Source organism: Pleurodeles waltl, chromosome 5, assembly GCF_031143425.1.
Source record: "Pleurodeles waltl isolate 20211129_DDA chromosome 5, aPleWal1.hap1.20221129, whole genome shotgun sequence".
Lineage (NCBI taxonomy): Eukaryota > Metazoa > Chordata > Amphibia > Caudata > Salamandridae > Pleurodeles > Pleurodeles waltl.
Genome location: NC_090444.1, coordinates 213618718 through 213632530, shown reverse-complemented (window position 1 = coordinate 213632530; position 13813 = coordinate 213618718). Strand labels below are relative to the sequence as shown.

The window sequence follows — 13813 nt, the reverse complement described above, 5'->3', positions numbered from 1 at the left end:
CGCAAGTTCCGAATCAGTCCGGGCAGCGCGCGCTCCCCGGCAGTGAGCGGGACGGGCCGGCGCCCCCGTAGGCTCTCGTGCCAGCTCTATACGGTCATAGTCCCAACTGTCAGTGCTGCCTCGCAGCGTGGACACACAGACCCCGCCCCCCTCGCGGCGTGGACACACAGACCCCGCCCCCCGGCCCTGCCCTGGTGCTTCTGTCACGGAGCGGGAGGCGGGGCGCCCTTGCATCACCGGCCGCGGCCCCGCCCACGCCGGCTATTAATAGAATTACGTCAAGTCTCATAGCGATCATTCCAGCAGTGGCCGCCCGGTATAAAAGGGGTGATGCAACCCGGGCAGGAAGCGAGTCCGGGCACAGAGAGCCGGGGGAACGCAGGGCACGGAGAGCCGGAGGAAGAGTAGGGACAGGGCAGGCGGCAGAGCCCGACCAGCAGCGGCGGCAACACAGGCTCCCTCCGCTTCCCGAGAGTTGCTGTTCACTTCCCCCGTCGATTTCAGCCCGGAGTCCGCATTCCAGGACAGCAGCGGGAGGTGAGTGTCACAGGCTGTACTTTGTTAGAGATGGGGGGCGTTCGTGTGTGCCGCCCTGGCCTCCGAGAAACGGGGACCATTGTACCGGGCACGGGAGGGATGGCTGTGTTGTCGCTGGGACCCGCGGTGCCCGCTGGCATGTTCTCTGAATTTGAAAGCCAGAGTATTCCCGCTTCCCAGCGGTGCAGTTCTCAGCAGCGAACTCCTATTCTGCAGTCTTGTGTACTAACACTTTCTCCAGATATTGACGTGGCCCGGCGTTGGCAGGATACCCTCCTCCGACTTAGGGACATGTCGGGGAGACGACGCACACACGTGTTATACGGGGCGGTAATGCACGAGCAGAAGCTGACATTCTTGTGGGATTCCCAGCTCTAGTGGGGCTGTGTGGTACTCACTGCTATAGACATAGCCTCGTCTTAGGGGCACCCGGGCTGGCAGTGCCATGCTCCCGCTGTGCTAAGGTCGCACTCTATGGTTACAGTCAGCTCGTGGGGTGGGCACAAGCGCGGGCACTGCCATTCTCTCGTGTGGCTGTGGGATACAGGTACCTCGCCCAGTAATGGGGCTGTCAGTGTTACTTCTTGGAAGAGTCCTGGGGATGGTTCGTGGGCGGGGCAGTTAGTGATAAGTGACACCCCACACCCTCCATCACCTGGAACACACACACGCATACACTTTCGGCGCTGACCCTGGTCCCCGGAGCCGGACAGCGCTCGGATGCCCGGAGCGGTCCGGTGCGCTGCTCCCAGCCGCCCTCGCCCTCCCTCCTTCCGGCGCCTGTGTGTAGGCGGCGGGGGCTGCTGATGAAACTGCTTAGTAACACTTTCTTCGGATTGTTTATCCCTATCCCAGGCGGGGGCGCACCGAGGAGCGCCTCCCTGACCCCTCCCGCAGGCGGGCAATGAACTACAGCCCCGTTCGCGGACATTATAGCAGCTTCCTTTTATTTACTTCTTACTTCAATTTTTGCTACAACATAACTTTAGAAATAATACGTGCTACGCATGCCCATCGTTATGGTACGCCTATATCAACCTTGGAAGGATGAAAGCGGAGTCTCGGGTCCCAGCAGCAAGCGCTTAACTCACTGCGTTATCTCATGCTTCCTAATTTAAGCCTTTTTTTTTTTTGGGTCGGAAGGAAATTTTCAGGGCCACTATATATCGTATAGATTGTGATGTTGGTACCCCCAGTCTCGAAGTATTATCTATCCACTGGTGACGCCGACCTCCGATCATTTTATTTTTATCATGCGAACACCGCGTGCATCCAAGAGAGTGCACATTATGTTTTTAGCGCTGAGCGCCCTGTTGGGTGTTGCAGCTCTTGGCGCTTGCTTCCTTCTCCGTGTTGTCATATCACGCAGTTTTCCCTTCTGCCCCAAGCTCGGTGAGAGCTGCTGATAAATTATTGCCCAACGGAGCACCGTGTCGATGAAGACGGAGTTGGTTCGCCCGCTGCACTTCCTGCCTGGGGACAGAGAAGCAAAGCTCTGAGCTCCTACCACCGGGGTCTAGAGTCCATGTCGAACTGGACAAGACTCTGACCAGCTCCCTCCGCGGTACATAAACCACAACAGGGTTCTGTGACCTCTCACCCGAGGGTCACGAATTCACAAAACCAGCGTGAGTAGGCCTTTGTGACCCACCCATACAGGTACGAAGGATGGAACCGGGGTGGAGTAGGTCTCTGTAATGTTCAGTGACCCCTCACCCGGGATTATGAACTCACAAGCCAGAGTGAGGACTTTGTGTCCTCTTACCCCTACCATCATGAGCAATGGGACATAGGGCTCTGTGAGCTGTTCTCTAGGGTTCACGAACTCGTTGACCAGTGTGAAGTGGGGCACTGCCACCTCACACCCGGGGTCACGAACTCTGACCCCAAAAAAGCACATCTTCCTGTCCTTTTAACTAGGGGGACGTTCATTCACAAACCCGGTTGAAGCAGGGTTCTTGTACCTCTGCCTCCAGGGTCCACGAACTCGCTGACCGGAGTGAAGTAGGGTTCTGTAACTCTCCCCAGGGGCCATGAACCCAGAAACCGGTGTGAGCAGGGCTTTGCAGCCTCTCACCATTAAAGCCAAGAAGGATTCAACAAGAGTGAAGGAGCGTTCTGTGACCTTTGTTTAGGGTCCACCAGCTCAGAGACCGCTGTGAAATAGAGCACTGTCACCACTCAACTCAGGGTAATGTAGCACTGCTGTGTCCTCACGACTCAGGGGCATTAATTCACAAACCTGGTTGAACTATGACCCTCATTCCTCTGCCCCTTAGTCAATGGGCTACTTGGTCAGATAAAAGCAGGACTCTGTGATCTCTGAACTCAAGGTCAAGACCTCATTGACCAGAGTGAAGAAGGGCCATGTGACTTCTGCCCACCTAAGGGGTTCATGTGTTCTGCTAGCCCCAATGGACAAGACTAGTTAGTGACAGACAATTTACATGACTTCCTGGGAGGAGTTGATTTAGAGTTGAGTTGAGTCACTGACATGGGTCCTTGACAGACAGAGCATCCTTTTCTTTCAGTGACATCTCTTAACCTTGCCTCCCTAGTCTAACTTTTGGTTCAGATACACAAACTGACTTTGTCAAACCAGACGTGGAACTCTTTGCTGACGGTTTCTGGCAAGCCACCCATCAAACATCCTTTGTCTACTGCTGCCTGTCTAAACAAATTAGCCTGTTTCCATCTTTTAGTTCGGCCAGCTGTCCAGCTCTGGCTTTAACTTGTTTGTATCATTTTGTACCAGATGGCTAACACTAACAACTGGTAACCACTCCGAGTGACATTCAAACCCATCCTTCTTTTGCCCACTATGTCAATCTAGTTTGGACTCAACCATATGCAAATTAGTCTTGGCCCTGCTCTAGTAGGAGCAGTCTAGGTCACAGTGCCAGGCTAGACATGCATGCCACGCTCACTGTGCCACTGGACCCAAGCTACACCCAACAGTAGATTCTCAGCCGGTGTGAAACCAGTCTCAGGGTGCTTGTCTTCAGGATCAGGGAGGACCTGGCTGCTCCTCTTGGAGCAGGGTCGAGACTGATTTGCATATGGCTGGGTACAAAATGTGGCATGGTGGGCAAAGGAACGATGGATGAGAGTGTTACCTCGAGCCATTACCAGTGGTTAGACTTATTGCAAGCATTCTTCTCATCGCCTTTTGTGTTTCATGTATCACCTTGTAGACTGAAACACACGCCATGGTTGGTCTTAAACACTGTAACACAACTTTAAAGGTCTCCCCAATTATACTATTCAGTGTCCTTGAGTACCTATTGTGCAGAAGCCATTGGTGCAGCAGTGAACTGTTGTCAATTTATCCGCCACCACAATTGTGATGCATTTGTTGTGCAGCTAAGAACTAAAAGTGACCATCTTGTATATGAAGTGAACTTTGTACCCAATGACGTTCCATGGCAGTCATCCCAGTCCCTTTGTTTACACTGGTTTGTTTATAGCTCCACTTTCAGTTTCTTCTAGATTTAAAACCTTATTCAAACCACAGCTGTGAAGCGCCAGTCAATGTGCTTCACACCTGTAAGTGTAAAAGATGATTGGAACATGACCAGAAGGGAGAGCAAGAGACAAACTTCAGTCTGAGACACTTGACAAATGTGCGGCCTCAGGTCCTTTCCTTACCTCACCAGAATGTCATTCTCATTTTTTGTTGCCATGATAGTTTTATGTGGCTACAGAAGGGCTGCATTTGTTGATGGTTGATGGTGCAGAAAGTTCTAAGTTGATGGATTTTTCGTTTTTCAATCAGTAGGAAGGGAACCACAGTAGCTTGGGCTTGTGGGTAAGATTGAATATGAGGGTTACGTGGTTTGTTAATGGGTTACAGATGCTCGAGGGTAGGGTAACAGCAAGGTTAGGAGCAGAACCACAGTCGAGGTGGGAGACAAGTTCAGTTCTTGTGTGTAAATGTGGGTCGGAGATGGGCTTACGGGCATTCCTAAAGTGCATGAGGGATGCGGTGCGTCAGTTGTAGAGGGTGGTTGGTCAGTCTTGGCATGTATGAGAAAACTCTTTGTGGTACTTTAGGAAGCCTGGCGAAGATGAGCTGTAAGTTCTACAGACACTGACGGATAACTTGTAGCTGCTCTCTTAGATCCGGGTCTAAAGTCAAGCTGGAGGTTCCTCTTTTTAAACTTGATAAGTGGGGTGAAGAGCTTTCGGCGTGCTCAAAACTTGGGTGTCAAGGAATAAGTTATCCTGCACCCTGAACATTCCCATAGCTGTACTGCAGCGACAAGAACCTCCTTTAGAGTGATAGCTGCACTCTAGAAATGTCATAGAATAGAATAAAATGCACTTTAGTTGGTGAGGGAATGTCGCTTGTGTGAGGGAGATATTTTGTGAGGTGTTGACTACTATTCTCCGTGGCATGTGTTTTAATATTTGAATTATTCGCTTACATTGTCACCCTAAACTATAAGGCTTCCTCTCCCTGTGACAAGCTTTCAGTGTATAAGTATGCAGAAGGAAGCTACTTTCTCTGTCCCTTGCTTCCTAGAACCTTGTTCACTTGCTAGGCAGCGCTTTATAATTCCTTCATGCACTCCACACCCACCCTAATGAGCAGTAATCCTGTCACACCCTGGGGTAAAAAAAATATTATATGCTGCAAGTTTTGACTAACTTTACAAAACACCAGTGGCGGGGTGCAATAGGCAAAATAAACATATATATATATATATATAAATGTTTCACTTAGCTTTCACTGCCAGCCACACGTCCCTGATGTTCAGCATGTCCTCAATGCTGGCTCCGGACTCCAGTTCGAGCGCGAGGTTCCTCAGAGAACTTCTTTTCCAATTCTGAAGCTGCTCTCATGCTGTTGAGCAGCATGATTGAAGCGTCTGGAGCAGGCTGCTTCAGCTCTCCAAAAAGCACTGGAGACCAGCGCCTTCTTTCCAACCCAGCTGTCTATGACAGCTGGGTTGGAGTAGTTTGAATTGCGCATGTCAGGTTGGCCGTAGCAAGGTAGCAGGCCAAACCAACATGCGCACTTAAAACTGAAGTGGCCACTCCTCACTGCTGCCAATCAGCACCAGTGATGCACTGGCCCTGCCCTCACACTCTGTTTGCTGGCGGAGAGTAAAGATTAAAATGGCAATAAAATAATTTTGTTGCCATTTTATTTTTCACGCTTTCTGCGCAGCAGTGTGTGGGGGGGGGGGCGATGCTCCTACAGAGGAACCACCGCTGCAAAACACTGCACTTAAATCGGTACTTAGCAATCATGTGGCATTCTGTTGGCTAATCAAAAATCCTTCCAGGGGTAGAGTGTGCACATGAGAAGGTTGGTTGTCCAAGCCCCAGTTCAGTGTTAAAGGTCATACCTACTTTGTAAGTATGCAGTGCACCATGGATCCCTCGCTGATGCCACACCTGATTCAGTGCCTTTTAAGACTTCTACAGCAGCGGGGAACAATGCTGACACCACAGTGAAATGGGCATATCTGTGACCTCTGTACTCGAGTAACATTAAGTCTTCCTGTGGTTTAGCATTATTGCAGAGATTCAGGTATAGGAAGTATCCAACCACCACCACTCATTATTTGGGACTGGGTCCATGCCAGCTTAAAGTGTTCTGTTGAGCGCGGGCAGGTTGTTATTACTCAGTATGATGAATCCCAAGTGAGATATTGTACAAGTTTCCAGCCTGAAGGGAAGATGTGGTTGTCCTTGCTGTAAGTTGTCGGTGTTGGTTTTATTATTGTAAACTGTTAACCTCTGAGAGAACACAGTAACCTGAGTCACTTACCAATGGAAAAACAGCTTTCCCAACCTTAGGTGTACACAATAATGGAACAGCAACTTTACCAACCTTTGGGTGTTCACGAACCCTCTACTAATGGAGACCGTGAACGATGACATAGCTTTGTACCAACTGTTGGTAAATAAAGAAAATGTTGCCTTCTAGGCTTCATACGCTTGAATTCTCCGACACTTAAATGGCTTTAAAGCAGGTGTCTCCAACGAGTAGCTCATGAGCTACCAATAGCGTTCCAGGTCCCTATGAGTAGCTTTCCTGTGTGCAGCTCAGCCGACTTCTATATAGGCTTTTGCTTGGTTGAATTATTATATGAATGCCAAAATTAAAATTCATATATTTGAAATGAAATGTGCTTATTTTCAGTACTCAAAAGGTGGTGTTTGGAGAAAAATTGTTGAATTTTCAATTTCCGTTTGAGAACTGTATTCACATTAGTACATTGGTGCCAGTGTTGCAGCTATGGTTGTTATGTATTACCTAATTAGAGGCATTCCAATTGATGACAATCTTGGGTAGTCAATACCTCATCACTAATAGTAGTAGCTTGGAATGATTTTCATTGAACATAAGTAGCTCTTGACACCGAAAAGGTTGGAGACCCCTGTGGTTAGACACTGCTGGAATGTTTAGACAGCTTCTGTCCCCTGGAGCATGCCTTGGCCCTCATAAATTAACCACAGCAGCCACGTGTCCGCACATCAACAAACTGGCATATTGTAAGGAATGTTCCCCGAGTATGTCCTGCATGTTTGTTTGCAATTGAGCGCTCTGCAAGACTATATAAAATCTAATTTCGAACGTAATGCAAAGTGTGTGGGTATCCCAGATATACTGCTTGTCGTGCTTAGAACCACGCTGAGCTGTATAGAGTGGCAGCGCTAGGCACCAGCCCCTCCTCTCCCACCTGAAAGGTAGTCTACATTTAACCGAGCAGGCATCCAGCAACAAAGGGTGATGGGGCGCTCGAGCCCTCCGAAGTTCGCAGCGCTGTAAGAGCCCGCCCCGGCTGGGCTGTGAGCGGCAGCAAGTCATGATGAAACCGCCCGCCAAGCGCCGGCGCGTCACCGCCACGTGCGCGCACTTTCTGCTGAGTCACCCACGGGGGTAAACATGCAGAGTCACCGTCGCCGGCTTCTTCTCCAGCCAACTGAGGCCCGCGCCTTTCAGGTGGAAACTCAGTGCTGTCCGGGCGGGGGGCGGGGTTTATAGGCATGCATGACGGCCTTTAGCGCGAGCTCTGCTAGCCCCTTCTCTCGCACCAGTGGGTTTATCTTACCGCGGTGTGTCTTCGAGGCACGCAGCACGGAGCACATCCATCACGGCCCACATTTAACTATTACCAATACTCTTATAACTCTAACCTGCAATCCAAGCCAGACCCATTCCCTAAACCATGACTGTCTCTCACCTTACTTCTACCTGTAACCCCAGCACAAGCCCTTTGTAGCACCTTGAACCTCTATGGTTCCTTTCTTTAACTGATTTCGAAATAAAAAACTTTGCGTAATGAGTTTTTCTTCAGAACGCCTGTGCTGTATAGTTTCTCTCTTAAAGTATTTGTTTTCTTTTAGGGTATTTCTGTTTGGGGTTCTGAGCAATGTCACATCAGCGCCACTGCAATTATGCGATTCAGTTTCATTTTCCAGATAATTATGGATTTATTATAGTTGCCACGTAATCAATCTTCTACATGATTTACAGATTTTTAGCAAAACATTACTAGTTTAGATGGTTCAATGGTTGCAGATCCTTTGCAAAGGTTAACTGGTCACCATTCAGCCGCAGGTTGCTGTATTCAACTGTTAAACTGGTAGTATCTTTTAGCAGAATAATATTGTTTGTTAAAATGATATAAGTACGAAATAATACTGCCAAGTATTTCTGTTCCATTATGCGGCACATCTTCACTTTTCTTTCCAGATTTAGCGACCCTGGCCACACTTAACGTGTTCCTCTATTGCCACACAATTCCAGTGAACCTGGTCACAATCATCACATTTCATTGTCTGACATCAAGGGTCTTTGTGTGTTGCATCTGAGCATTGTATTTCGGGGGGGGGGGAGGGGGGGGGAGGGTGCAGTGTCTAGGTACGAGGTGCCTTTTTCTTAGAACAGGCATGTCTGTCTTTTTGTAGCCCTTTGTTTAGTGCCTGCTGCATTCTTAATTTGTTTCACTTTGACAAAGGAAGGGATTGTCACTGACACGTGAACAGATTACACATACATTTACATGGATGGCTTTCATTTGTGTTTTTTTTTCTTTCTTGCAGCAAAATGATGCTCCAGCATCCTGGCCAGAGTTCTGCAGCAGAAGTCAGTGCATCCGCCCTTGTGCCTTGTTTGTCCCCCACCATGTCGTTTGGATTTGAGGATTTTACCAATCTAACGCCCCTGGTAAAGGAGGAGCTGAGATTTGCAATCCAAAACAGGTGTCTGTCCACTAGAGTCGAGTCCACCCTGGATACGGTGACAGTGTCGGAAAGCTCGATGGACACGTACCCTCTAAAAGCAGAGGTACATCAGCACTCTTCATTGTGTCTGAATGATAAGATATGAGAGTTGGATGAGGAATGCGTGACTATGATCACCTGTTCCTTCTAAGATAACTTCTTTAACAATCATGAATGTGTGTCTGGAGTGCAACAATTCCCAGCGATACAGTAGAACTTTGGGCTACTAATTCCCCTGAGATTCAGTAGCATATTGGGCTACATAGTCCCCTGGTGTTCACCAGAGCTTTGCACTAAGAATTTTCCAGAAGGCTCGAAGAACAGTAGACACAGTTTAAGATCAGATATTCTAGAGTCACGGTTCTCATATACCAGTAAATTGAAAAAGAAAGTTGGTAATTATACTTTTTCAGGTAGAGAAAATCGGTTGCTACTGCAACCCAGAACTATCAAAGTTAGACCACCGTATGTAAATAAATATTATATATTACTTATTTCTCCAGCATATTTTATGAAACCTGACTCAAACAGAGAAGTGCATTTTAGAAGGCTGCATTACAGGGGCAACATTTCTAGAGTCAGTCTCTCTACTTGTGGAATTATGTATAAACACATCAGTTGCCTTCCCCAGCTAACGCGCCTGTTTATTTCCTTCTATCAAGTGCAGAATAACAGGTTCCTGAGTTGCAATGGTTCCCACCACTTAGCCCCCGTCGTACAGGTTTCTGCAGGTAGGATAGATGTCAAGGCACATAGCCAGCGAAGGGACATGGGGTGGTGCCCTTTTACCAAAGCCAAGAGCCTACATGAAATATCACTTATCTCAAGAGTAAGGGACGCGCTAGGAAAGCATAGGAGCTGGTCCAGAGGTTTCCATAATTAGGAGCTACATTAGAGATCAACCCTACAAGTGTTTATTGTGAGTAGACAGTTAATTTGCAGTGTCGTAAAAATCCACTTACTTTTGTCTACTTGTTTACTAGCAAGACCTAAAGCTCTGTCCTAAGCAAAGTACCTGCCGCTTGATTCCCAGGAGCAGACCAACTCAGACCCCAAAGGCAAACAGTTGCATCAGAACTCGGCCTAGTCTGGGCTGGATTTAAACTACTGACTTAGATTGGATGACCTGTGATCTAGGTGCTGTTAACTTGTAGTTAATGAGTGAGTGAAAGATTCTGTCTGGCATGAGTGTCTTGCCAGGATTCGAGCCTCTGGATCCTTGCCAGAGGTTCGGGACATGCACATGAGATATCATTAGTGTAAATATAACTCATTTACGTAGTGGTTATCCTGAAGATCTGCCATTGATCCAGCACTCCTGTCCTATTCATGGACTTGCTGCACCAAACTAGAACCATTGCCATTGTGAAGACTGGGACGTACTTAATCATGAAAGTGCATTTTAACGCAAGACAACCTGCAGTTTGAATGATACATATTAATATAATGTATATTCTTTCCCACAGTACGTGCCTGTAGAAGACGAAAGGAAGAGGAGAAGGCGAGAGAGGAACAAGGTGGCAGCTGCAAAGTGCAGAAACAAAAAGAAAGAAAAGACGGAATGTTTGCAGAAAGTGAGTATCTGCTGTGAAATGCTCCTTTCCTCCACTGCGCCAAGAATCAAGAGCTCCCCGGCCATTACTGGGCTGGTTTGACCCATCCACCGGGATTAAAATAGGTGTATATTGTCTTTCGCCTCTTTGAACACTAGCGCCCATTAGAGGATGTTGGGAATTTTGCTCTCTCCTGTGTTTGCCCGGGAAAGTACAACCAGGTCCTACCTGCTAGTAATGATCATGCTAGGGTAAATGAAAGTCCCTTTTTTAAAGTCTTTTGACCCCTTTTTAACTTTGGAGAGCCTGATGTAGTACACCGTTTCTGCAATGCCCTTCAGTCATTGCTTTTAAAGAAGATCATGTCTGTCATCTCAGCACTTGTGTGTGTTTAACACGCTCCTGCTGGGGCATCGATTCAAAGTATACAGGATCATTTTGATGCTCCCTAGTGGAATGTTTATGGGGTAGAATAGGCTAGATCTCACCCTGGGAAGTAAACTTGAATACTCGTGGACTGCTGCCCCACTCCTAAACAGGTGTCCAAACCCTACTCAGAAATGACATCCTCGTATCTAGTGGAAGTGGAGTTTGCTAGTAAGGAATGTCTTGACTTTGTAATACTTTTAAACAGTTGTTGCCTTGCTCCATTTGCAGTTGTATGCTAGTTTTGGCATCCACCATCATTAAACCCTAGAATGGTATGCTACTAAAGAGCATTAACAATGTTTTACACAAAAATTGTCATGAATTGAGGTGATCGGCGGAACATGCAAAACACGCCTCTGTGCTAAAATCCACTCTCCTTTGCCAACAGGAATCTGAAAAACTGGAATCCATCAATGCCGAATTAAAAGCCCAAATCGAAGAGTTAAAGAATGAGAAACAGCATCTCATATACATGCTCAATCTCCACCGACCCACCTGCATTGTCCGCGCGCAGAACGGACGGACACCAGAGGATGAGCGGAATCTTTTCATCCAGCAGATTAAAGAAGGCACATTGCAGAGTTAATCTGAAGGCTACGAGATTTCTCAACGTCCACTGTATGAAATGCACCAAAAAAGGGGCCTACAGTCCCTAGGGTTGTGACTTGTAAGTGCAGCCTGAGCGCGCTGCTTGTGGCATAACATAGGACAGAGGAGCATACCTTGGGCATTGAAGATTGTCTTTGCTTGAATTTGACTTTGAAGCCCATAGGTTTGAACATCAAGCAGAAGTCCTTTGCCACTAGTACATGGTGGCACAGATGTGCAGCTCCTGTTAGCCACTGCCTAGGCTCCGGTTTAGGTTCCCTACTTGTAAACTTCCACTAGTTGTGCCGTCTGTAGCAACACTATGAGACTTACTTTTGTACAGTTTACAAATGAGTGTGCCACGAGGCTTGGGATCCTTCGTAGGAGGCGAAAGCACACAGATGAAGGTGTTTAATGCCACATGTGTGGCAGAGAGGAGCAGCCTGGCTAAAACATACTAATGCATTGCCAGACACGTAGCACCCTTCTGCCAGCACAACGCCTTTCTCCCAAAGTTTTGCATTTTTTTAATGAAGTTTTAGATGTAGCCCACCTTGAGTCCAGAAAGTTTTGTGGGCGTAGCATAAGTTCACATACCTTGGCAGGTAGTGTTCAGGTCACACTGTGCTAAGAAAGTGCCACTTACCACTGTGGAAAACACCTGTCTCCGCATTTTATATATATACATGGACTACATGTAGTATAGACAATTGTGATTTGATGTTAACATTTATCACCTGTCTGTTTTTGAGCAATCGCGGTGTCTGAGGTTCCCTTTAAGGCTTTTCCCTCTGTAGATGCGTAGTCTGCGGGCATTTCATAACCAAGGATGAGGCGTGCACTTAGCAAGTGTGGCCGGTTTAAGCACCTGTCTATCTGCCATGCGCATTTTGAACAGAGGTGACATTTTGGAAGGATGGCTAGAGCTTTGACTGTTCAGATAATGATGTTTCTGTGAAATCTTCAGATCTATACAAAGCTTTTTTTTTTTATAGTCGTATGTAAGAGATTACATTTCACTAAGATTCCAAAGGAGGTCGCGCAGTGACTAGTTGTGCACCTCAGAAAGCGGAAAACCTTCATTTTTATCTTCCAGTGTTCAAATAATGGTATTAATCGTATGTCCTAAGCTACATTTCTTATGTCATATTTAAATCAAAGACTTTACACCTGACTGTATCGGGCTCCGGTTCTCATCAGTGTGTGTATTATTCACTCCCCATGAGCAGGGACTCAGGGTGCAGGTCGGTGTTTGTAATTAATATATTGCACCTGCAGGGCAGTGCTTGACAATGCAAAACCAGACTAAGCATTCAGACAGAACTTACCTCAGAAAATCTGTTATTTATTGTGCAAATACCAGAACAGTGTACCGGGTATCTATGTAACCCAGTCCAATATGTTTGATTTTTATATTCTGCAACAGAACATTCAAATAACCTTTTCACTGGGTCTGGATATGTGTATTTTTGTTTTGTTTTTTTGGCCAAGCTAAATTAACATTTGCTTCATGTTCTGGTGCGAGTGGCTGCCTAAATAGATGATGATGCCTCGCCTTTTTTCTATAGGAGCCTCAGAATGCATGGTGAAATTGCACCAAATGCTGGCCTTTCTTTATTTTTGTCATGTTCCTGGTATCATGAAGTACAGCCAAATGCCAGCTTCCTGGAACTGAAAGCTGTCCGCCGGAACATAAACACTAGACGTTGTTGCTGAACGCCAAGAGCACTGAAATGCCGGTTTCTGTTTCAAGTTAAATATATACTTGCATGAATGCCAATTAAATGTGTTTCTGGTGGCGCAGGCGTCATTCCGTATGTGCTTTATTTTGAAGCCGGAGTTATGTTATTCACTAGCAGGCACGCGCCAGTGCCGTACTGCTAGGGCTGCAGCGTGGCGGGAACCTGCTGGGCGGGTGCCTGCGTGTGTACGTGTGTACGTATGTGCGATGGAGGTGCTCGTGCCGGACCCTCCAGAGAGACGACAGTACTGTGATGAGCGCAGCGAGCTGCGTCTCTGTTTTCAAAGAAAGTTCTGCGAGTCGTAGAAAAGCCTAGCCTTTGTTTTTTTACCTGCAACTTTATCATGTTTTGATACTTTAATAAACACGTAAACCTGTGCCTCGAGTTGTTTCATTTGTTCAATTAAAACACTGTTTTTCTAAAGTTGTAGAATCATTTTGGGGAAAAGGTGCAGTAGTGTGGTTTGGAAAAGACTGTATCTAGCATCGAGGCATTGAATCCTCGCTTAAGAGCAGGCCTGTGCGGAGTTCTGCTACGCGGAACTCCACGAAGTGCCAAAAACTCTGCCGTGCTATGCAGAGTTCCACGAGCCGAAGAGTTTGGGTACGTCTTGCTGTTAGCGCTGATTTTCAGTGCCCGTAGTTTCTCCTGCGCTGTAAAATCAGCACGAATGGCATCACGTGGACCGCCAAAGGGTGCTGTCTTTCTGCCGCTCTCATAGAT

The 13813-nt window shown here is 47.2% G+C and overlaps 1 protein-coding gene across 1 annotated transcript; it reads left to right on the top strand.

The window, feature by feature from the left end:
• Window positions 1-331: 331 nt before the first annotated feature.
• ATF3 (activating transcription factor 3) lies at window positions 332-13467 on the top strand. The gene is made up of 4 exons (XM_069233919.1): window positions 332-537; window positions 8599-8842; window positions 10245-10352; window positions 11149-13467. Exons 2-4 carry the CDS (start codon window positions 8603-8605, stop codon window positions 11344-11346), a joined length of 546 nt encoding a protein of 181 aa, XP_069090020.1. The 5' UTR covers window positions 332-537; window positions 8599-8602; the 3' UTR covers window positions 11347-13467.
• The last annotated feature ends 346 nt before the right edge of the window (window positions 13468-13813 follow it).

Bases quoted from the DNA above. Each gene is read 5' to 3' on its own strand.
- ATF3 (XM_069233919.1), top strand. From the start codon at position 8,603: ATGATGCTCCAGCATCCTGGCCAGAGTTCTGCAGCAGAAGTCAGTGCA. The intron at 8,843-10,244 runs GTACATCAGCAC...TCTTTCCCACAG, and splicing joins CGTACCCTCTAAAAGCAGAG to TACGTGCCTGTAGAAGACGA. The intron at 10,353-11,148 runs GTGAGTATCTGC...CTTTGCCAACAG, and splicing joins AGACGGAATGTTTGCAGAAA to GAATCTGAAAAACTGGAATC.